The 25,717-nt window shown below is 33.5% G+C and overlaps 2 protein-coding genes, 1 long non-coding RNA gene and 2 pseudogenes across 4 annotated transcripts; 1 reads left to right on the forward strand and 4 right to left on the reverse strand.

Moving 5' to 3' along the window:
- Positions 1-582: 582 nt before the first annotated feature.
- On the forward strand, positions 583-13,123 carry LOC120179897 (annotated as a pseudogene).
- Positions 13,124-13,552: 429 nt separating this feature from the next.
- On the reverse strand, positions 13,553-14,943 carry LOC120179947 (annotated as a pseudogene).
- A 1,714-nt stretch (positions 14,944-16,657) lies between these two features.
- On the reverse strand, positions 16,658-17,565 carry LOC120179898 (uclacyanin-3-like). The gene is made up of 2 exons (XM_039185356.1): positions 17,367-17,565; positions 16,658-17,085 (listed from the first exon to the last, which is right to left on the reverse strand). Exons 1-2 carry the CDS (start codon positions 17,518-17,520, stop codon positions 16,658-16,660), a joined length of 582 nt encoding a protein of 193 aa, XP_039041287.1. The 5' UTR covers positions 17,521-17,565.
- Positions 17,566-22,381: 4,816 nt separating this feature from the next.
- Positions 22,382-23,399, reverse strand: LOC120179899 (GTP-binding protein YPTM2-like). Its single transcript, XM_039185357.1, has 3 exons — positions 23,340-23,399; positions 23,082-23,182; positions 22,382-22,696 (listed from the first exon to the last, which is right to left on the reverse strand). Exons 1-3 carry the CDS (start codon positions 23,397-23,399, stop codon positions 22,531-22,533), a joined length of 327 nt encoding a protein of 108 aa, XP_039041288.1. The 3' UTR covers positions 22,382-22,530.
- A 9-nt stretch (positions 23,400-23,408) lies between these two features.
- On the reverse strand, positions 23,409-24,051 carry LOC120179955. Of its 2 annotated transcripts, none has more exons than XR_005521656.1 (3): positions 23,964-24,051; positions 23,617-23,688; positions 23,409-23,492 (listed from the first exon to the last, which is right to left on the reverse strand). It is a non-coding gene; the product is annotated as an uncharacterized LOC120179955 (long non-coding RNA). The 2 variants fall into 2 exon arrangements; XR_005521657.1 differs by having other exon boundaries at positions 23,456-23,474.
- Positions 24,052-25,717: the final 1,666 nt, after the last annotated feature.

Here is a 25,717-nt window from a genome sequence, read left to right on the forward strand (position 1 = left end):
TGGAAGGGAAAAAGAGCTGATTGTTGAGTCTTGAAGGCAACGAGTGCTGGTGGGTTATGTCAAAGCTTTTATCCATGTCCAAATATTGTTGTTGAAGGATGGAAAAGGGTATAGCCTTCCAAATCCTGTAAAACCACACATTTACACTATGATCATCCTTGCCTGCAAAAAAAAGACTGTAAAAAGACGAAAGTGATCACTCATGCCCCATCCTCACATTTCCCTTTCCATTTCTTCCCCTTTTCCCTTTCTTAGTTTTCTTGTTACGTGATGTGTATTTAATTCAGTAATCCATAATTTAAAACGAATATTAAAGATTAAGATAAAATCAGGATTAACCGAATATTAAAGATAAGCAGCCGCGGCACTATCCCTCATGTTCGTCTCATTGCTGGAGTCGGCCTCCTATTGGTTGGGTGAAGATTAATTCTGATGGCGCTTGTCACAGGGTTCTTAGTTTTCTTGTTACGTGATGTGTATTAATTCAGTAATCCACTAATTTAAAACGAATATTAAAGATTAAGATAAAAATCAGGATTAACCGAATATTAAAGATAAAGCAGCCGCGGCACTGTATCCCTCATGTTCCGTCATTGCTGGAGTCGGCCTCCTATTGGTTGGGTGAAGATTAATTCTGATGGCGCTTGTCACAGGGAGTTGGGTACGACTTCGTGTGGGGGTATTATTCCGAATCATGACGGCCGGTGGTTAATCGGTTTTTCCAAATTCATCGACATTTGTTCAATCCTGAAGCTGAGCTTTGGGGTATGTATCAGGGTCTGTGCTGTGCCAAGGAGTGTGTTTTATGCAAGTCATACCGGAGGTTGACAGTTTAGAGGCGTGGAAGGAGGTGTCGGATTCAACGTTGAGCTTGAGTCGGTTATCAGTGGTTCACCATCTTGCGAAGCTTTTGGACGGGAGAGTGGTCTGTGCGGTTTACTCATGTTTCACGGCAAGGAATAAAGCTGCGGACTGTTGGCTAAATTGGTGGATCGGAGGCATTACGAATGCGTAATTTTTTCGGATCCTCCGGCGGAGGTGCAACCTTGTTGCATGGAGACTGATTGCTGCTGCTTCGGCTTAATTTGTTGGCTTGTTTCTGTCTTTAGTTACCGAAACGAGAAATATTAATCATCTAACTTCAAAGTTAATAGAGACTCATAAGTATTTAATCTAAAATTTAAGGATAATATTTAATTTGATAAATACTTAAATTAACAAAAACTAAATTATCAGACCAAAATAGATGTATAATCCCCTTTTATACCCTTAATACATTCGTCGTCTCTAATTAACAAAATTCGCCACTTTCAATCAGATGGGCATATGATTCTTTCTAGAAGAGTTTTCTTTATATATAATAAATTCTTCATATATATTCGGATGTGCATATGATTCTTTTCAGGATTCCTAAAACTCTTAGCCTCTCTTTATACACGCCATGAAAACATCCTCTCAACTCTCTCCACAACACCAAACTTCCTGTCTTCCCATCTTACATCACACAACTACTTTAAGAAATCAATTTCCTAAGGAATTTTGCATCTCTAATTATTCATGGTATCGATTTATAGTTTAATAAATTAACAATTCGAAACTTATACTAAAAACCCTAATTATTTCAATCCGTCTCGTTGTCGTCTCTAATCCCTCCTAAGAGTTCTCTTTTAGGAGTACATAGATACGAGACACTCCCCCATTATATTCTCTTTAGGAGTACGAATCTCATAATTAAACCTAAATGCAAACACTTTAAAAAAATACAATAACAACAACAGATGGTACTTTGAAAACTTCTCTCGACACGTCTCTCTTTCTTCGTTTAAGTAATGTTAAGTTCAGATGACGGCTGTGGTACTATAGTGGAACTAATGGTTCGTCGGTGATCCAAGATAAGGAAAACAACACAGCTTTCTTGCTTTCAAGCAAAACGGCTGTGCTTTGAAAAACGGTGTATTCATGTGTCATGCGTAGCGCAGCATTATTGGACTGCAGTATGCATTTCTTGTGAGCTAAGCTAAGTGACGGTGTACACCACATTCATATTTAAATATTACATATTGTAGGACAAAAAATTTTAATCCTTGAATTTATTTTGATAAAATGTGTAATATATTTGTTTATAATTATATGTAAAATGTATAGGATTAAAACAAGAAGTTTCTGCTAGGAAAAGATATAGTATGAAATAAAACCCTATTTTCCTGCAACCATTTTGCTTTTGATAGTAAAAAGGAAGAAATACGTGAGTGGAATGAAGCCAGAATGCATTACGATTATCATCATACATGCTGCTGAAAAATATATATAATCATGTTGAAATAGAGATCCTTCGAATCCCTCACCGGCCAGTAGCAAACAACAACAAAAGCAATTACTGTAGGTGGTGCCTATGAATATGATTGCTAATTTTGTCAGATTTTTTCAATATACTATGACCCATTCTACTGCAGATTCTTCTTTGATTAGGGTTTTTTCAGCCAATATATAATGGACTCATTCTACGCAACATCAATATATTAGACTCTAATAATTACAAATATCACAAAAAGATTACATAACTTCAACATATTATTTTAGTTCTACAAGTTAAAGACTTACTCTATATTTATAGAAAAAATAAATTTAATCACTCATAATTCTAATCCATAAACACCTAAATAAACTCAATCATCAAATAATTTTCAACCATTATAATGATTCCATTTAATTTTAATTAGAATTTAAATCACTACGTAATAAGATCGATCAAACATGACATTTAATTTAGAGAGACATTTTTTTAGTCAATTACATCTATGGATGCAGTAGGCAAAAGTTGTTTAAAATGTTATAATATGATTATGATATATTTTACATCAGATCTAAGTTAATTTTAACGTTTAAATTGATGACATAAAAGCTAGATTAATATACCATAATAGAAAGGTATAAATTAATCAAAAGGCATATATTTGTATATACAGGCGCATAGACATAATTTTATATTGGGAATATCTACTTATAAAATTTTAAGTAAACAAAACTATATTATTAAAGTATGATAATTTAAAATTGGTTTAGGTTATTTTTTTGTTTCTGTAATAAACCTAATTTATCATTTTCATCATATAGATTTTTGCATCATTTAGTTCTCGAAATTGTTTACATCAATATTTAAAACATTTACTATTGTTTAAGATTTTAAGTTAGTGTTTAAGTGTTTAGGATTTAGGGTTTTAAGTTAAGATTTAAAGTTTAGGACGACAATTAACAATTTAGATGATTAAATTGATATGAAAATATCATAATCGAAATGACAAATTAAATTTTTTACAATGATAAAATTAACCCTAAATATAAGAAAAATTTAAAGAATGATTATCCTAACTATCCCTTGATCCATACATGTGAATAAAATATTCTAAAAGCAGTGCCAACCATATACTTTCAAAAGAGGGAAAATAAAAATAGTACAAGAGAACGACATTTTCAAAATTTATAAATTGAAGATTCAAAAGTGTAACACAGGCACAAACCAAATTGAAAAAATGACGTGATTTGTTATTATTATTGAGATTTTTTTATTTGAATAATATGCATTTAAGAATATAAAGATTCTCTATTAAATTATTACAAATTAAACAAATATTATATTACATTTATCTCATATTTATAAAAATTTATAATAAAAAGAAAGATTAGATTTGGAAGTAATGACCAATAGGGAAGCGGTGTACATACTGAATTCCATGCACAATCATGGCATTTCAATCAAATTTCTAAAGTCTTTACAAATTTCATGATGAATTGGATATATTGGATATTTGGTGGGTCCCCTTTATGTCTCACAACTTGTCCATATCCCTTATATGTTTTTGTCCAATTCTATCGTCCCTTGGATGGGTTTGGAATGGTATGTTGATGTCCCCCTACAGGTAAAACTGACCTATTCTTACCGACTTTGAAACCCAACATCGTCCCCACATTTATGAACTCTGGTAATAAGTTTCATATAAAACATACTTTTATGAATTGTTTTTTGACCTATTCTTTATTTTTTGAATTAAATATATAAGATAATTATCCCATATACTTATGGTAGAAAATAAAATTTGGGTTTGTATAGATATATTTGTTTTACTAGAGTTTAGTGTTTTATACGTTTGGATTTAAGATCTGGTGTTTATAAATTAGGATTTAGGATTATTGAAAAATGTAGATAACATTTAAATAAACATGTTCGTAGAGTCTAATTTTTATATGTTTTTTTTTGTTTAAAATACTTTTCATTATATATATAAGATAATGTTGATAAATCGGACAAAGTAAATGAAATAACAAGAATTTTAACGAGTTCAGCAATGTGCTTACGTCCTAGGTGTCTAGGCGTTCGCTTTCGCTCACTCCGCTCCATCCCCTGTCCTATTTACCGGTATTTATGAGCCATACCTTACAAATCTCCACCTTGGCGAATATCCTGCCCCTTAGGAAACATTCAATGTGGTTGAGTTACCTTACTTCTTTAACAACTTGAAACATTCACAAGTCCAAGCAATGCTTGAATTTGTCTGTTGTAACTGGCTTGGTGAACATATCAGCGCATTCTCATCAGTGTGTACCTTCTAAACAAAATCTCTCCAGATGCAACCAACTCTCTGATCTTGTGAAACGTACATCAATGTGCTTAGTTCTAACACGATATACCTGATTCTTAGCTAAGTGAATAGCATTTTGATTGCGCAGAGCAGAACTCCCACCTTACTGAACACCCAACTCCTTCACTAAACCAGTGAGCCATAAAGCTTCTTTTGCAGCTTCAGCCGCTGCCATGTACTCAGCTTCAGTTGTAGATAATGCCACAACAGAATGAACAGAAGACTTCCAACAAATAGGTCCTCCACCAAGAGTAAAGCATACCCTGTCGTAGGTCTTCTATTATCCAAGTCACCTGCATAGTCTGAATCCCATCCTATAACCAAAGGATTATCTCGTTGACTACCAAAAACAATTCCATGTCCCACAGTACCCTTTAAGTACCGAAAGATCCACTGACTGCTTCCCAATGTTGCTTACCAGGTTTAGACATGTACTTACAAACTTGACTAACAGCATGAGCAAATCAAGACAAGTACTACCATTGCATACATCAAGCAGCCAACAACATTAGAATACGGAACCTTTGCCATATCTTCAGCTTTCTTATCTGTCTTAGGGCACTGTTCTGATGAGAGCTTAAAGTGGTTCGCCATGGAGTGCTAACTGGTTTTGCGCTGCTCATCGTAAACCTTTCTAGCATTTTTTTTAATATAACCCCGTTGAGATAGCCACAGTTTCCTTGAGTCTCTGTCCCTGCAAATTTCCATTCCAAGAATTTTCTTTGCAGCACCTAAATCTTTCATATCAAATTCCTGACTCAATAAAGTTTTCAAACCGATAACATCATCCATGTTCTTCGCAGCAATCAACATATCATCAACATACAGTAATAGAAAAATAAAAGAACCATCATCAAGGCTCTTAACATAGACACAACAATCATACTCACATCAGTTGTAGCCAATCTTGATCATATAGGAGTCAAACCGTTTATACCACTGTCTCGAGACTGTTTCAACCCTACAAAGATTTCTTCAATCTACAAACTAATGCTCGTTTCCAGGTTGAGTGAAACCTTCAGGTTATCGCATGTAGATATGCTCCTCTAAATCACCATGCAAAAAAGCAGTTTTAACATCCATCTGCTCTAAATGCAAATCCCAACTGGCCACCAATGCAAGTACTGCTCGGATTGAAGTGTGTCTGACCACAGGAGAAAGATTTCATCATAACACTCCTTTCTGCTGTGAAAAACCCTTTGCTACCAAACGAGCCTTGAACTTCTCCCCCTCTTTTTCTGTTACTGCTGGTTTCTTCTTATACACTCATTTGCAACCAATCGGCTTTTTACCCTCAGGAAGGGGAACCAACTCCCATGTAGGATTGTGATTCAAAGACTCCATTTCCTCAACCATGGTTGCCATCCACTTGTCGTTTTCCTGACTAGTAACAGTATCATGAAAAGTAACCAGATCATCACTGCTAATAATAAGTGTAAAAGAGACCAAGTCTTCAAAACCCAATCTACTCGGAGGCTTTATATTCGTCCATCTCACCCTGTCTCTGGCGAGACTATAATCTTGCAAATCATCCGTAGTGGAACCACCAGAAGTCGGTTGAGACGTTTTTGGTTTCTCAACTGGAAACTGCTCGAAATCCACCACTGTCGTGTCTTTCTTCTGTTGCAACATGGATTGTTCATCAAAAACAACATCTCTACTGATCACAATTTTCTTCGCAACTGGATCCCAGAACTTAAATCCTTTGACACCTTTCTTGTAACCCAAAAAAATGCACTCATTCGATTTTGCATCAAGTTTGGATCTCTCATCAGCAGGTACATGCACATAAGCAGGACAACCAAAAATCCGTAAGTTATCAAAACTAACATCATGACCAGTCCATACATCTTCTGCAACTTTCCCAGCCAATGATGCCCTTGGCGATCTGTTGATAAGATAACACGCCATGTTAACAGCCTCGACCCAGAAGTGTTTGGGAAGCCCCACATTCAACCGCAAACATCTGGCTCTTTCATTCAACGATCTGTTCATCTGTTCCGCAACACCATTCTGTTGTGGTGTCTTGCGCATTGTAAAATGTCTCTTAATCCCGTGCTCTTTACAAAAGTATAAGAACTGTGAATATGTGTACTCCGTACCATTGTCAGACCGCAAACACTTGATTTTTCGTCCTGTTTGGTTTTCTACCTCTCCTTTCCACAGCTTGAACTTCTCAAAAAAATCAGATTTCTGTTTCAAAAAATACACCCAAACTTTCCGTGAAAAATCATCAATAAAAGTAAAATAATACCTAGATCCACCCAAAGACGATGTCGTGGAATGCCCCCATACATCAGAATGCACATAATCAAGAATCCCTTGAGTTGTGTGCTTCGCAGTCTTGAAACGAACTTTAGTCTGTTTACCAAGAACACAATACTTGCAAAAATCGAGCTTACAGCTTTTGACACCATGCATCATATTTCTTTTGTGTAATTCTATCATACCACATTCACTAAGATGAGCAAGACGCATATGCCACAGTTTTGTAGTATCATCACAGGATTCAACAGAATGAACTCCACTTGCAACGGTACTCACTAACAATCTATAAATATTTCCTGCAGTCATCTTTCCTTTCATCACAGTCAAAGCACCTTTAACAATCCGAATGGTTTCCCTATCCTCATCAGCCTTAGGGATAAAACCATTCTGTGCAAAGTGCCCAAAGAAATCAAATTCTTCTTCAAATCTGGATATGTCGAACACCACAAACGTCCGAACAGAGCCATCATACATCTTAATTCTGACATCACCAATACCAACAATATTGCAACATCGATCATCACCCAATAACAGAACCAGAATTAACCGACCTGTATGTCGAAACCATTCCTATTTGGCGTGATGTAATAAGAACATCCAGAATCAAGAATCCACGGATCCGTCAATTGAGTCATTGAAATAGAAAGCATATCACCCTCACTGCAATCAGAATTATCATCCTTGACCACGTTCACATACTTCGATGAAACATCACGCTTCTCATCAGTCTGCTTTTTCAACTTCGGACAGTCTCGCTTCATATGTCCCGCCTCCTTGCACTTGTAACAGTGAATTGTCTTCTTATCCCTAGATTTGGATCTGGAATTCCGCTTGCCAGACCCTGCCTTTTCTGGCTTCCGTCCACGGTCTCGATTACCCTTGACATATAAGCTATCGACTTGAGAGTTTTCCCCTGCATTCTGCTTCCGTTGGTTGTGAGCCAACAAGACTGCAGTAATCTCCTCAACGTTGATAGTCTCTTTCCCATATGTAAGAGTAGTCGCCATGTGTTCGTAAGAGGGAGGCAACGAACACAACAAAATCATCGCTCTGTCTTCATCCTCAATTTTTACATCAAGCCGAGCCAAATCAGAAACGATTTGATTGAAGACATTCACGTGTTGCGCCAAATCATGATCGTCCTGCATCTTCAGCCCATACAGCCGCTGCTTTAGATACAGTTTTCTCATTAAGGATTTGGACATAAACTGACTTTCCAACTTCCTCCAAATTTCGTCTGGAGACGATAGATGCATGACGTGATACATAACCTCGTCCGCCAAGCATAATCATATGGTTCCTGCCACTCGTTGTTGCAATTCTTCCCAATCTTCCTCCTCTATCGACGCCGGCTTTGTAGGTCGCAAAGCCTTCAGGATCCCCTACTGTGCCAACAGATCCTTCACCCTCGTTTGCCATAATCCGAAGTTACCCAGACCATCAAATTTCGCAACTTTGAATTTTGCTCCTGACATCTGATACCCAGACCTCGTTTGCCTTCACCCTATCCTCTTTACCGGTATATTTATGAGCCATACCTTATAGATAATTAGATAAGTAAAGTATAAGAAGAACAATATGTACTAAAAATAGAGAGAAATTGTGTATTATTTCAATGTAAAGTATATCTAATGTTTTTCAAATTTTATATTTTTAGACGTAAGTGTATGAAAATTTAACCTAAATATGACAAGTTTCAATATGATCTTATAGGGTTGATTTTTTTAAAAAAAATTGAGTTTGATTCGAGTTGAATTTGTGAGAGATGAGATCAAGTCTGATAGAGTGTAGAGTGACAAACTATGAACCCAATCACATCCAGAATAATAGTAGAATTAATCTTTATATATTTATGAACAAATTTTTTTTTCAATTTAGTCCTTTTTTGTTGAATAAAAATGAAATTTTTTATATTCGGGTCAAGTTGAATATAAGTTTTTATATTAAAATTTTTGTCGAGTTTCAAGTCAAATGAAACTTTTCTAAACTCATGTTCTACCAGATTCAAGTGAGGGGTATAATACTTGATGGGTTAATGTAGAACTTTCTTAATAGATATAAAAGTCATGATAATAAAATATATCAAAATCATGTTTAATACATAGAGTTTTGTTATAATATCAGAACGATTATCGACAAACAATTAAATACGATCGACAAACAAAAAATAAAGAACATCAAGATTTATGTGGAAAACCAAATAGAGAAAAAACACAGGCAAGGGAAAAGAATTTGACTAACATGAAAGAATAAAATACAAGAGGAGAGAGAAAAACATGATGTCTAATCCTTACACTTAATATCTATTTATAGGGATAAATACTGGTTTACAAAGGAAACTAAATAAAGTAAAAAGTTACACTATAAAAAGCTACTTTAATAAAGTACTATACTTTAATTAAGTTCTCTACATTTAATTAAATTAGGTTTATTATTTTCCCAATTGAATTATGTCACTTTGAATTCGAGTCAAACTCTGACAAATCTCCACCTGAACGTAAATTCTGAAAGTGCGAAGGTTTCAAGATAGAACACCCAAATTCGATGAGATACTCAAACTCAACAAAAAAATTCTTTCACTTCAAGAAATATGTTCTCCACCTCTTCCACAACACCCCTCAAAGGAGCAATCTTCAGTAACATCGATTGAATCCAAGTTTTTTTTAAGTTTAGATTTAGACTTCACATCGATATGGTTATTATAAGTGCCAACTTTACTCACAATTGTGTCACCACGAGCTATATCATGCACAACACGATCTCGATTCTCAATGATAATTCTATCTTCAAATTCATTATGTCCACGAAATTGAACTCTTTTCTACTTCACATAACCATTTTTCCAACGATTATCTTATTCAACAAAAAATCTTGTTTTGCTTAATTTAGTCAAGACATTTTTACTAGTAACAACTTTATTTGTTGCATTTCTAAAACTATTGAACATTGAATAACATAAAATTTGACAGTCTTTCTCTATCCTTTCATCAGAATAAGAGAGTCTTTTCAAATTTTCATAGCTCCACCTACGCTGGATAATTTGTACCCTTTTGAATCTAGGGTACGTAACGAAATTAAATTTCTGCTCAAATCTGGAACATGTCTCACATTACCAAGTTCAAACAATCCCATCGAACATGTTAATCTTAATTGTATCAATGCCTACAACTTTACAAGGCTCATTGTTTCCAAAAAATATATCATTTGAAGATACAATTTTATATGTCGCAAGCAAGTACGATTAAGACTCATGTGAAAATTGCTGTCAGAGTGAAGTATCCACTCATCACTTGTTATAGAGTTGTTGGCATTTCCAACTAGGAGTTCTCCTCTAAAGTCTCTTGAAAATAAATCGTCAGATATAGTTGTTGGTATCTGACGATCCTTACAATTTTCTTCGCTCATCTAATCTGACGATATCTTCTTACCAAACCCTTCTAGTGCATCATATAAGTCCACTTGTGGAAGGACATCTCAAACCTTCACCTGTCACAATGAGAATCTGGTGTTTCGATCCAATATCGAAATATCATACTTTATTATTGCCATAATTTTGAACCTGAAGCTCTTATATTAATTTTTTATAATATCAAAACTATATTGGCAAACAAATAAACACAATTGACAAAAAAATAAAGAACACCAAGATTAACATGGAAACTACAAAAGGGAAAAACCACATACATATGCGAAGAATTTACTCATATGAAGAAATAAAATACAAGAGGAGAGAAGGAAAACTTGATGTCTAACATTTACCCTTAGTATCTATTTATAAGGATAAATACTTGATTACAAAAGAAACTAAATAAATTAAAAAAAGTTACTTTATAAAAACTACTTTAATAAAGTTCTATATTTTTAATCAACTAAGTTTTTAATTTCTCAATTAAATTGTGTCACTTTGAATTCGAGTTAAACTCTAACAAGTTCTAATAATAATCATCAACAAATAATAAGTATTCATAACATGTATATCTAGTCAACAATCATTAGAGCACGTGGTTAAAAGCTCTTAGTTGACATTTTTTTTCTCCCTATGTAGACATTGTTAAATAAAATGTGTATCTAAAGAAAGCAACAAACTTTTGAGTGTTTTTGAGCAATTATAAGGCCCAGCAGCTAAACAACATGGGCTTAAGTCACCTGTAAATTATACAAATCATCTTATTTTCTGACCAAGCCTGCTAAAACTAATAGAGAACTGGAGTTGATAGGACAGCAATTCAACATGTTGGCAAAGCATAACGCAGTTTCAAATTCTGAGCTAGTCCAAAACACAACATATTTAGGCCGACACGAACCGATTGACAAAGCCTTATTTTTTAATTGGGTTGCCACTGTTACCTTTGCCGTTAGAATCAATTTTAAGCGTTCTAAAACACCAACCCAGGACAATCATTCCACCGTTTGTTACGTAAAAAGGGTCGGATTCTAATTACAGTCCTTTTCGTTATATAAATTAAAAAAATAATTTTTATATTTTAATTTGTTACGATTGGATCTCTATTTATATAACGTCACCACTCATTTCAAACAAGTAACAATGCTAACTATTCAAGTTGAACTATTTATGTGAACCAACAAGTATTGGGTGTAGTGAATGAAAGAATCTAAGTTTGAATCTTGAAGACGACATTATCTGAGCAGATGAAGAACTATGTGGTTTAATATCTGAGCAGTGGAAGGAAATGGGGTGGTAAGGGAAGGACCCATCTACAGATTTTAGTAGTGTAGTTCCCGTTTGCCTTTTCGTTTGTGCATTTTCTCTTTCCTGAATGACTATTTGTTTGGTAAGTACTTGATCTTTGGATTTATAACTGCCCATCTAGCTCGTTGGTAGAGCGCAAGGCTCTTAACCTTGTGGTCGTGGGATTAAGTCTTACTGAGGGCAATTCATAACGGAGGTCTTCCACGGAAGCTGCTCTCAACCTGGCGTTGGGGATAGCATACTATCCTACATCCCCTTACCCCATTACATATAGGAATAGAGTCAGCTAATTTTGATCTTTGGATTTATCTCACAGGGTGGTGGTTTTATATCCTTGGAGAACCTATTATTCTTTGCTAGGAATTTTCTGGTATGTCCATTTAGTTATCTTGTGTTGCCTGACCCATAATGCCTTGCTTTCCTTAATTTTCTCCAGTATGGAAAATTTAGAAGGGTTTTGGAACTAAGTATACATGCTATATTCATAAAGATAAAAGAACTACAAGCATACATGCAATGATGAAGGTAAAAGGAAAGAGGGTGACGGTGGGGGCAGGGGAAGGGGATGATCCACATGAGACAAAAACAGCTCTTTCAAAATCCTTAATAACTATACCTTAAAAAATAATAATTCTCATTAACTATAACTATGTCATGTCTGGTAAAACATTCCATCCACATTTTCGTTCCATAAATCTAGATTTGGTTTATCTTTAAATCTTTCTCTGTTCATCTGATCCTAACACTAAGGTGCTTCTGAACATCTCCATGCAGAAATCCTTCAAGGATCTTCTTTGAAGCAGGAAGGTGATTGGTCTGTGTGGGAATATCCGTTTGCTGTTGCTGGTATGAACATCGCCTTTGCTCATTCAGATGCTTGATCTTGATGCAGGTATGTATCCTTAAAACTAGGGATTTCCACCAGCACAATCTTGCTTGTTGAAATAAAAGCACCAATTTAAGCAAATCCCATTTTCTTTTGTGAGCATTCTCATTGAGATAGCTATTTGATGTCTCTCATCAGTTAACAATGTGCTTCATTTCTACAGTCAAACCAAGGACAATTGTAGGAGCAGTTTTCTTAAAGTTCCTTTCAGGTAATGCCAATTTTCTTTAATCTAACTTTACAGTTTATACATTAGATAGCTGTTAAAAAAATTAAAACCATGATTGTGCATTGTTTTTTGGACTTGATAGAAAATGAATCAGCGTTTGGCCTCTCTATTGTATCACATTCAAGCTAATGGACCATCAGTGGCTTGCTATGCGTGCATCCTACATGGACTTCAATGTGTATTCTTCAACCATAATAGGGCTCGGATATTTTATAACTTATATCATCGTTCATTCATTACCCTTTTTTGCCGAGAAGTATGTTCTTATTCCGAATGATTATTATGCTTTATAGACAATGAAGGCCACACGTCGACAACTGGAAAGGGAGCTTCTACTTGAAGACATAACACGGCTGGAGGATATGCCCTCGTATAGTCTCCTTACACGATGATAAGGATGATTGACAAACACTTCTGATCCGGTCCTCCTTTTACAAACATGTCTTTTAAGATTTGACTAGATAAAAATGTACATGTGATTACTTCGAGCAAGTGGTATCGGTGTTCCGATTTGATTTCAGAAATTGCGAGTATCGCTAATGCTTTTAATGATATTAATGATTCAATATATTTGATGTAACGTAATGGAAAGAACTACAAAAAACAAGCGCAAACATTAAAACAAAAAACTCCATGTCAGTTGATGGCATCTCATTCTCATCCAAAGTTCAAAATCATTGTAACCATCACTACAGGCATAGCCTTAGCTTAACCATTTAAATTGAACAAGAACAAGGCGAGAAAAAGAAAAGAAAGAAATGGAAGCTACAACACAAGTGAAATCACCACTTGTGACACCTAGTACGGAAGCGGATTCTCTCTTCAAATAGGCTTGATCTTGAAGTGGAGTGAGATGAGAGAGAATACGAAGCACTTCAAGTCCTGCAGTACATAAATGCCAATCAGGTCAGAGACAGATAAGCATAAACCAGCATATCCTACAGACTATAGCATAACAAAGCTATTAAATCCACACGAGAACCAACATCCGTGTCTCGGCTTATGCAAAGCATAGGAATCAGGTAAACTACTCGAGATAATGGGAGTGGTAAGCTTATATCTATTCACCACCCGAAAATTTAATTCACTAACAATCCCACTATTTTGGTTATTCGTTTCAAATAGACATGAAAGCGCAGCAACTTTAGCCTTTCAGCATTGCATCTAAAAGCAAGAAAGAAACTGAGTGCAAAAGCAGAAATAATTCGCAAAAATCAATCGTCGAGTGTCCATCAATGAAAATAAAAAATCATCTGTTTCAAATTATTACCAATGTTAGAGAACTAATACCATCTCCCCATATTCAACGATACAATACAAAAGACGATCACAACACAAATGTACAAGCATAGGGAAGACGGCAATCATAACAAAAATGCAGAGATAAAATAGCAGATTGACAATGTACATCGGCTGACCTGAACCAGATAATAAAATATGCGAAGACCTTCAGGATCCTTACTGCTCTGAACATCAACAAGGGACCCAATCTTTGAAGTGGTGAATGAGATATGCTCATTCCCCATCACAATCTCGAGCTCCTGCCGTCCACACGGTCAGGTTCCGGCCAGTTGTTATCATCTTCCCTCATGATCTACAATGACAAAACAATAGAATTGAACAATACAAGAAACCATAATCAATAAAAAACTGCAAGTTTGTAACACAAGACCCATAAATTATCATTAATCACGGAAACAATCACTTATCAACTAAAAACTAAATCCTTTAACCTATCAAAGAATACAAAAATCAGCTGGGCAATTTGATAACAAAGATAGCTAATACTATCTTATTATACAAAACATAGAAAAAAAGGGAAAATAATCCAATTTTTCCACTACAAATAAGATGAACAACCCCAAACCCTAGGCCAAGTTGAATTAAAGAAAACGTTGCAAGGGTTTAAAACGAGAGGGGACCTCGCTCTCTGTGATGATTCGACGGCATTCCTTGAGAACGGCGGGTGTTAAGAAGACCTCTTTGCGGATCATGGTGTCGTTTTTGTAGTTGGAGTTATTAGCATATCGGAGCTTCCCATCCGGCCTGAACTCGAACTCCAAAACTCGTGCCCGAACTTCCCTTTATGCCCTACGTAGTAACGGAGGTAAAACTCTCCGGTTTCCTCCTCGGCCGCCATTGTTTTCCCTCACTCTTTTTGCTCTCAGTTGCTCGAGTAAAGAATGAAGAAAACAAAGAACACTTGCCGACTATCGAAGTGGAAAAGATTTTAATGGACTAAGTACAAGTGATAGGGCATTTGAAGTTTTGGTTTGGGCTTTTTGTCATCGTTTTCCCCGACTAACGATGCCCTAATAATCATAATTTGATAGAAATGATAATGGATGGTGCAGATTCATATATTTTAGAGATTTTAATTTGATAATTGATAGTTGATTTTATCAATCAAATCACTTAACTATTAAATGATATCAATCAAATTATTCGTCGCTATCAATGGACGAGCCGAGGTGACGGTTAAAAAATTAATATATTAAGCATATGATTTAGTGACACATGCAGGGGACATGGTTTTAGGTCTTTTTTAGTTTAAATATTAGTTAAATAAATCCTCTGTTCCTCCTTCAATTTATAGATTTAAATATTTAATAGATTTTTGTTCTTCGATATAAAACTATTTTATCCCTCTTAACATTTGATCCTGCTCGTCCATGTACACATGCTTCATTTGATTAGATGATTAAAACTATTGAATTCAATTAAAACTAGAATAAAATTGATAGAATACATCAGTAATGAGAATTAAATGTGTAATTATAATTTTTTAAACTATTTCATCAACTTTATGTCAAATGCTATGACTTGATTAATATATTTCAATAATTAAATAATCCGATTAATAAAATCAATGATTGATGGCCAAGTTTAAAATTTTCCTATAATTAAGTGATCTCAAGTATAGTTTACCCAAAGTAGATGTGACCCCAAAATTACCCAATATGATATTTACGTTGTTTAGCCTGAAAAATGGAAAACCGTTTCTCTATTGTCTACTAAAATCTTTAATTACTAATATTTGTACTTCATTTGATGTAGACTACTAACAAAAGATACCCATAATTGATAATGATGTTTAACTGAACTATTTGAAATACATTCAGGTGAAATTACTGTTTTTAATTTAAACTTTATATTTTAATCTTTCACTTTTATACAGATGAAGTAAATTTTTTTCTTATTTGATTTTGTTAGTCGATGATGATAATGATATTAATATTGATTGCAGACCGTCGTTTATCTATACTTTTATGACGCGTTTTTCTCTTCTTTTGGTAGTTTTTGGTTGTTTGGCTGTTGTTTTCGTTTATCTTTTATTTCATGGATGAATTTGACATCGTCACGACTGATCAAGATGTCGCTTATTTTTTATCATGTTGATCTTCAATGCTTTAGACCCTCGGATTGATTTGGATACTCGTTTGGCGTTCGTGGATAGTTTTCTCATGTCGCTCGACTCTTATTTGCAATTTACCAATGGTCTTCAGTAGCTTCATCCCCTTTTTGTGGTTCGTTTGATTATGTAGTCAGATTTATTTGTATCTTTATTTTTCGACTTTTTGGTTAGGTTTTTAACATTTCTTTCTTTTGTCCTTGTATGATATAGTTGGCTAGTTTTTGTATTAATGATTATGGAAAATTTCATAATTATATTTTGTTTACGATATACTTGTAAATATTATTTGTAATTATAAATATTTTTTAATTTTAATAAAACTAACTGCTTTCTATCACAAAAAATTGAAGAATTAGTGCTCTAATTAATTTGATTAAAAAGATGACATGATTTTTTTAAATATAATATATTATGAATGCTTTTAATCATTATAAGAATTACGAAAGTATATAAAACTAAATACGAGTAAAATAATTATTTCTATCATAATTAAGGTAAATTATTTAAAAGATTATAAGAAATAAATCATCTTCTGTTCATAAAAGGAAAAATAAAATAAATTCACACTGATTGAATAAAAAACACAAGTAAATAAGCCAATAATCCAACAAGAAACCATAGTCATGATGCTAGGAGCTCCGCTAGGCCGAGGCGATGGTGTCGAGCCACTCGGTGTTGTTCCGGGAGTAGTAGGTGAATCAGATGGAGTTGATGGGGTAGACGGTGAGCTGCCACCGGCTGCTACAACATCGACTGCAAGCTTCATGCCGCCAGCACAATGTCCTATGGTCGGGCATATAAAATACATCGATCCCGGATTTGAAAGTGTGATGACCGTCCTTCCATCGTTGTGAGTTCTCAAAGCATTGCCGGAGTTGCAATTGTCGTAGTCGTTTTTGGATACTTCATCCACCGAGTGGGTGCCATCGTAGTTGAACACTATAATAAAAAAGGAATAATACAATAAGAATTACGTGAAAATTCAATTAATCATATTTAATTGATAATAAATTTATATGGTAGTCGAATGTTTTAACGATCACATTATGTTATCATTAAAACAACTGCAAATAGTTATGTTATCAATTTAGATATAAACTATAAAAAGGATCAATTATGTTAATTAAAATATAGATTAAACCCTAGATTTCATCATAGTAAAGGGACCAAAACATAATTAGACCATTGATGTTTTGATGAAACCATATTTAGCTACTTACGAAGTGTATCTCCAACGGTGAATGTTTTCCCCTGAACCCAACTATCGTAATCTCCGCCGGAGGTCCAACCGGCGCTGTCTCCGATGATATATTGCACGGCAAGAGCTGCCGGAGCCGCCAGGAGGAGGAGGAGGAGAGCTGCTGCTAAACCCATGTTTTAAAGTTCAAAGCCTAATTACTTGGAGAAGGAACAAAGACAGCGAAGGGCCTATTGGCACGTTATATTTTTTATATAGAGGCTCAAGGAAATTTGGATATAACTTATAGAAGCAAAGTCAAGCATCTTCTCTCATCTTCCTACTAAGATAAATAATTAGTGTTAGTTTAAATTAATTGAGAAATTATTCGATACAAATCGAGTAAATTTAGTTTCGTAATCTTATTTATTTTGATTATAAATCTTAAAACTTAAACTTTAAATCCTAAACAGGAAATATTATGATGTAAAATCTAAATTTTACATAACATTTCAATTAAGGAATTACATTCAGATAGGTAATATTATGATTTTTCTGTTTGAGTTCGTTTTTAATATTTATGATTGTTAATTTTATTTAACAATATATGTTAGGATTGATCTGATCCAGAGGCGGAACTACCTTTGTCCCAGGGGACTACCCCTCATTTTTTTATTATTAAAAAATATATGGGAAAAATATTAAATTAGGACTCTAAATTTTAGTTTATTTAATTTTCCCACTCATTTTCTATGGTTGATATACTTTGTCCCCTCATTTTCATGATTAATTATACTTTGCTCCACCTTGAGTCGGAATCCTGGCTCCGTCCCTGATATGATCAGACCACAAATGACTGATTCAGCTGATCTGTTTAATTTGGTTTTAACAACAGTGAACTGGTGTAATATTTATGCGGCAATTTGATGTGTTAAAGAACATCTTAATCAAAACCTAACCCAAGCTAATGAGGCCAGCCAAGTCAAAGGAATAATATTTGTTTATACATTCATAATGGCTTTCCTGTATGGTTGGGTTAGGCAATGGCATGATGAACTCACCATATCTGCAATATCATATAGTGATGGTTTTGGAGTATTAGTTTGGAAATGGAGGAGTTGGTAGAACATGGCCTGTCACTTGAGCTCATCAAACCCACCTAATAGAAAAAGGCAGTGTGGATAATATGGGTGGGTGAGTTTAACCCAATTTCTTCACCCTTTGCGTAACGAATCTGGATTTTCAGATATACACCTAATCGGTTTGGTAGATGAATATCTTAGTCATAATGGTCTAATAATTAGTATTTTGTGCCATTGAGTTATAGTTTTTATTTGGTAAAAAAGTACTTGAGGCCCTCCATTTTTCAAAAAAAAAAAAAAACTCAATGTGACCCTCCAATTCAGAAATAAGATTTAATGTGGTCTTTTGATCAACGTTTTTATCTTTGATCGACGGAGCCGTTACTTTGTACTGAAGTGGCACATTAAACAAGACAAATCCTTTTTTTCTCCTCAATATGGCCCTCCAACTAAGGAAAATAACTCAATTTGGCCCTCCTATTTTTCTCTTCTATTTCGGTCACTAAACTTTAAAAGTTTTCAATTTAATCACTCAACTTTTAAATTGCTCTTATTTTAATCATCATGATTTATTCTATTAATATTTATGTATGATGTGGTATTTTCCTTTTCACAAAAGATTTATTTTTTTTCCCTTTCATTACTAGATATGGTGAACCCATATTAAACTTGTAAAAAAATTGAAAAACTGGAGATGAGCTACTTAACCAGGTAATGAAAGAATAAAAAAAGAAATATTTGGTTGAAAAGGAAGAAAAATGAAGTGAGAGGATAAAGGAGGATAATGGAGATTTGGAAATATATAAAGCTAAGGGAATATTTTTTTAATTTAATTATATTTTTGAGAATATTTTTTGTTTCAATATATTTTTAAAATTTTAATTTATTAATATCATTTTAATCATATATTAATAAAATAATAATAATAAATTTCACATCATACATTAATATTAATAAAATGTTGAGTGATTAAATTGAAAACTTTTAAAGTTTAGTGACTAAATAGAATAGGGAAGATAGTTGAGTGAGGAATTGTATAATTTCCTCATTTATAACATCATTAAACAGAAATTAGAGGGTCAGATTGAGTTACTTTCTTGAGTTGGAGAGCCGGATTGAGAGAAAAAAGGTCCCGTCAGCACAAAGTAATCAAAGGACCACATTGAATTTTTTTTCTAAATTGGAGGGTCATATTAGTTTTAAAAAAAAGTGGAGGGTTACCCTTTTGGCTAATTTTTTTAATAGTTTGGAGTAATTATAACATAGTATATGTTTGTAACTTTTTTAATCTATCGACAACGTATACACATCTTGTAGACGTAAGTGCTATAATCTATAATATCTAGTGAGAATAATATTATTCCTTTTACCACTGATGTGATTTAATAGGTTTATTTATAGACAAGCTATAAATATTAATCAAATACTAATAATGTCACAAAATGAATATGGATCAAAATCACACATAATGAGTATTAAACTCAAGATATAAAAATTATCAAAAATCACTTTTTACCCTATTAAACTTTTATCATTAACTAATTAAGTCATTTATATTAATTTCATTAAAAGCATATGTTTTATATTATCAAAATTTGTGCTAATTGCATTAATATTATATATATAATTTATTTTTTTAAATAAAGTCCATTTCAAATTTATGTGATGTTATGTAAGTGTCATGTTTCATATAGAGATATCATCATTGATCTTATATCCGAAAATAAACGAAGAAACTTTAAATTTTAAAAATTATAACGATAAAGACTCTATTAGATGTCTTTTGAGATTCTATTAGATATATTTTGAGAGGAGAATAATGATTCGATAACAAATGATATGAACTACCCCTTGAATGTTTAATTTCACACTAAATATCTCGATAAGTAAGATAAATTTTTTTTTTTGGATAATTTTGATTTTATTACCTAAAGAAGTTCAGATACAACCAATCAACCAATCGTACATCACAAAATTAAAGAACATCCTATACAAGATTGGTTAGACTATATCCCAAACATTACAAAGCTTTAAGTTAGTACTATCAAGCCTATTAATATTAGTTCCTCTAAGTCGAATTCCAACATGGTCTTTAACTTCTTTAAACAAGCATTCAACCGTTCTAAAACGGCCTTGAAACATTCGTTGATTTCTTTCCTGCCACAATAAGTAAATTAAAGCTATCCAAGAGATATTCAAGATAAATTGGATAGATAACTATGTCAATAATTCGTGACGAAAGTATCATGAGATCAAATATGACAGAATTCACTCCTTGTAGAGAAGCGAGTCACTAAAACACAAAATTTTGCCAAAATAAATACTTAAATGATCAAAATAAAAATTCAATTATAGTTAAATCACCAAATAAATCATTTACCCCTAAAATAAAATAGGTGGCTTACATGTAACCGGAAATAAAAAGGGTAAAGTACATAAATGTCCCTCGACTATATGATATTGTTTTGTTGAGTTCACCGACTATTAAAAGTTACAAAATAGTCTCTTGTCTATAGGATGGTGCTTTGTTGAGTCCCTCGACTATTAAAAATTACAAAACAATCATTTGATTATTCATTAGGTTCTAAATTCATTCAATTTCGTTAAAAAATAACGGTCGTCTGACTGGACATTAACATACTAACTGAAATATGATAGTCGTTTAAGATTTTGATATTATATTTTATCATATCTCAATCAGCAGATTAATTTCTAGCTTAGATTGTCGTCAATTTTTTTTTTATGAAAAATGACGAATTTAGAACATAATGAATAGTGGGGTAACCAATTTGTAACTTTTAATAGTCGATTAACTCAACAAAGTACATCCTATAAACGGATGACTATTTTGTAACTTTTAGTAGTCATGAGATTCAACAAAGCAACATCCATGGTCAAGGGACCATCTATGTACTTTACCCAAATAAAAATTATACTTATAAGTGAGTTGGACACTTAGTGACTAAGGTGTAAGTGTTCAGTATTGTTTTGAAAACCGGACCGGACCGATCGTTCAATCGGGAACTGTTGTCTAATTCGGTTTAATCTAGACCGGTTGAACCACTACTAGTGAACCGGCCAGAACCGTTGAACCGTTCAAACCGGACCGACTGAAAACCGGAAAAAACAGGGAAAATCGAAAAAAATCGCCAATTTTTTTTTTTAAAAAAATTAAATCAAACGACGTCGTTTGTTAAACGAGCCAAGTCAAACTCGAGTATTGTTGAGCTCAACTCGAACTTGAAAAATTTAAAAGTAAGCTCAACTCAATTCAAACTCACGAGCTAAAAATTATGAGTTTAACTCGAACTCGAAATATTATATTGAAACTTGAACTCGAAAATGTTTGAACTCAAAAAAATTTTAGAAATTTGATTGAAGCCTAAAATTCGAGCTTGATTGAAGTGAAAGAATAATTCACTCAATGCTTACCAAAAGGCTCTATGATTTTGAATGCTAGATTACCTCTATTATTTATAGAAGTTAGTTAGGATGATCTTCTATGTTTCTTAGCCATGTGGGATTGTTTTTAAAAAAAAATTAAACCAAACAATATCATTTTGTTATGATTTTTTAACCCCAAATTTATTTTTTAATTATAGTTATATAATATAATATTTATTATTTAATATTTTTACTTTAAATATTATGTAGTTAATTGAATAATTATGTTTCACTGATTTTATGAGTTTTAACTTATATATGTTATGACTTGCTTTGAATATGAATTGTGATATAAAAATTATTTTTTATTAAATATTTTTGTATTTTTATTTAATTTTTAAATAATTATGACGTTGTTAGCACGGTGTTCAGTTTACAGTGTTATCCATGGCCTGGTCAAAGGGAAGCAAATTATAGCATGAGGAAAAAGAAAGGCAATTGGACCACAAGGAAATTTTACCATAATATTTATTTTATTATATTTAATTAGGCAGTCTAAAAAACATAGCTTGACAAAGAACACTAGTACTTATTTAATCAACAAACAAACAATCATACATTCTACAAACCCTTCACATTAACAAGTGTGTAGACATGAGAAATAAATGATAATATCCTCTAAGGTTTTGTCCAAACATGAAATAAGGTTCTGCAACTGACGAGTTAAGAAACACTTGAATCTTACACACCGTGCCACCACCGGCAGTACCATACTGAAGAAATAGACCCTCCAACTAACCCAGCATTCGACATTTTATGAGCAGCAGCCACTCTTCTGTTCAACTGCTGTCCTCGGATCTGTACCGTTGGAGGCCTTGCATTGTTCATGGCTGGTTGGCTAGCCATTCTGCATTTAGAAGCAATTTTAATGAGCAACTAAAACACACTAAGTATCCGACAATCGATAGGAATCATGACTTGTTGGTAAAAGTTCAAAGAACGAGTTCATTGATCCAAACTTTCTGGTATTAAGAGTGAACCATAAACCTAGATAACCAGAAAATGCAATTCATCAGCGCAATATTACTAGAGTGGTACAATCCAGTTAGTTTCCGGTCAAGTCAATTGGAATTTTAAAATTTTGGGTTATTTCATGTTGCTGACTTCTTATCAATTCAGGATAGATTGGATTCAGATTCAGGTTAATGGGGATGGATTTCAGGATCGGGTCAAAAATGACAGTCCAGACTCCAGATGTTACTAAAACTATTTCGGGAAAAGAATATGGGTACCTGTCTTTGATGGAAGCACCATGGCCATAAAGTCTGTTCCACATTAGTGGCATCTTTGCACTAGTTTCCATAAAAGGTATGCCAACTTCATCTGCAAGTGCCTGTAAGAAGAAAAGCAGCAATATGGTGAAAGGGATGAAGTGATGAACATAACACGCCAATAATTACCATTGAATAATCATACAGTTCTTTCTAGAATTAAACCTGCTATAAAGGTATAGAAGAAAATTGATGGTTTGCATGTGAACTAGCAAATACCTTGCCTGCTTCGTATGACACAACTTTATTTGCTGTAAGATCACACTTGTTTCCAACCATAGTTGTTAACATTGTCACTAGCATAACGATCAATTTCACTCATCCATTGATTCACATTATTGAAGCTTTCTTGGTCTGTCACATCATAGACATCTAATAAAGGAGCCACAGGGAAGGGTGGGGATATTAAAATTTTAAAAAATAAATGAGAATCATAAATAAAATGGAGAAATGGAAGAAAAGAACGGAGAAATCTAGAAAGGGAAAGATCACCCACTATTATGCCATGAGCCCCACGGTAGTAGCTGCTAGTGATTGTCCTAAACCGTTCTTGTCCAGCAGTGTCCCACTGATCATTGAATCAAGGGCAAATTGACTAGTTAACCATCAAGAAGCTAAAATGCCAAGCTTGCTAAGTGTCAAGGTTTATGAGAAACTTTGAAGGACTATATTAATACAATGATAATATACAAAAGGGAAAATAGCAGGAAGGGAAGAGTAGCAGTAGGGCAGACAACTCGTTCTCCTACAAGGAATATTTACCTGGATGAACCTAGATAGAAAATATTCAAAGATATGAATAAATAAAAAAAAATAAAAGAAGTACAGAATGCAAAAGCATACAATTTGAAGTTTAATGGTCTTCCCATCCTGCTCCACTGTGCGTATTTCTACCAAAAGAGAACAAGCGAGGACAAAAAAATCAAAATAATTGCTATAGATTTTGCACTTAAAGTCCAAGCTAACCTATGGACCGTTTACTCACAAAATCAACCCCAATGGTGCTTATGAACTTTCTACGTATGAATCATCCTGCATTAAACAAATTACACAATGATCAGTACCAAGGTCCAGTCCTGCATGGCCATCCGAAAGTATCCAGAGATATTTGACATCTCCAATAAAACTATTCTCCTACCAAAAATGTGTTCCACTCAAATCATAAAAATAGTTCACCACATGAAACTCAAATTCTCTCATCATTCATGGTATATGCAATGGAACTTTTTAAAACGTGAATATAACAATTACAGGTAATCATATGACACTAGAATGCGCAACAACTCTCCAAGAAGCAAAGAGAATACTTTATGACAGTTTAAGTAAAGAAACTTACAGCAAATCTCAAAGCAGACAAGATTTTCCAACACTGAATCTCCAATAAGCAGTAGCTTGAACATAGTCACTGCAAAAATGTGCAACCAGATAAAATTAGCATACTTCTTAATGATGTAAGGGCATAACATCTCCAATTATTGCATAACATGAAGTCGATTTCTATAAGCAAGGCTTGACCCCCCAAACTCAACAGAGACTTTATCAGAAACCAAAAATGAAGTTGATATTGTCAGCACTAAAAACTCAGAACACCAAATTGCTTCCAAGGATTATCCATATTTCAAGTCATTAACAGTTGAATTCTTAATTTTCGGTTGGTGTATCACAAATAAATTTCATTTACATTCAAATTAGAGCAAGTGAGCACATGTTTCACATATATGATTATTTTTGGGAAGATAAGAGACATCAAAGGGCGTGAATAATTGAAGAACACATCAAAGCTCGCAACATCTTTCACTAAGATCCACGATAAACCACAGAGAAAAAAGAAATCATCTAATTCCCTCAACAGATCTAAAACAAAATCTCGAGACTTTTGACAATTATGAAATTCGACACAACGTATCACCGTCAATTATGGATTCAAATAATTTTTATGAAATTTTCTAAGCTGATGTAAGATGAAGAAAAGAGGGCAAAAGGCAGAGAAAGGACACGCAACACAATTCTCAAGCTTCGAACCAGATAATATTAGAACTGAAGTAAACGGCAATTCTTAGTTCGGTAAAGTACACCATATATCACTTAGGTATTCTGAAATGTTCTTTTAGCACTAAACTTTCAAAACAAAATGATCACCCAATTTATAAAATTATTACAAATCATACTATAGATATAATAATTACAAAATTTTGATAAATTTGATAATAATTTTATTATATATTGAAAATTTTATTAAATATTTTATAACTTTCAAAAACTTTGATAATTAAAATATTATTTGAATAGTTTGATTTTGAGAAATTTCGATCTGGGTCTGCGGTCTGCCATCTACTGAATCGGGCCATTGATGGTTAGGCAACAAAAGCTAAAAGATTTTGGAAATATTGGGTTTTTGGTCCAATAAGGTAGCCCAAAAAAATTACCAAAATAGGGCACACTTTTTTTTGGATCTATGTCATTTTCTACAATGCATGAAATTGTCACATCGACGTGACGAATTCAATAAAAAAAAATTTTTTATTTAAACTTTTATCGCGATGTGATAGAATTTAAAAAAAAAATTATATTTTATTAAAACTCTTCACCTCGAAGTG

This window comes from Hibiscus syriacus, unplaced genomic scaffold, assembly GCF_006381635.1.
Source record: "Hibiscus syriacus cultivar Baekdansim isolate YM2019G1 unplaced genomic scaffold, ASM638163v2 tig00112471_pilon, whole genome shotgun sequence".
NCBI classification, from domain to species: domain Eukaryota; kingdom Viridiplantae; phylum Streptophyta; class Magnoliopsida; order Malvales; family Malvaceae; genus Hibiscus; species Hibiscus syriacus.

Excerpts from the sequence above, each read along its gene's own strand:
- LOC120179899 (XM_039185357.1), bottom strand. The coding sequence starts at position 23,399 with ATGGTTGGAAACAAGTGTGATCTTACAGCAAATAAAGTTGTGTCATAC. Across the intron at positions 23,183-23,339 it reads TGTCATACGAAGCAGGCAAG|GCACTTGCAGATGAAGTTGG; the intron begins GTATTTGCTAGT and ends TTCTTCTTACAG. Across the intron at positions 22,697-23,081 it reads GGTGCTTCCATCAAAGACAG|AATGGCTAGCCAACCAGCCA; the intron begins GTACCCATATTC and ends TTCTAAATGCAG.
- LOC120179898 (XM_039185356.1), bottom strand. The coding sequence starts at position 17,520 with ATGGGTTTAGCAGCAGCTCTCCTCCTCCTCCTCCTGGCGGCTCCGGCA. Across the intron at positions 17,086-17,366 it reads CACCGTTGGAGATACACTTC|TGTTCAACTACGATGGCACC; the intron begins GTAAGTAGCTAA and ends TTTTTATTATAG.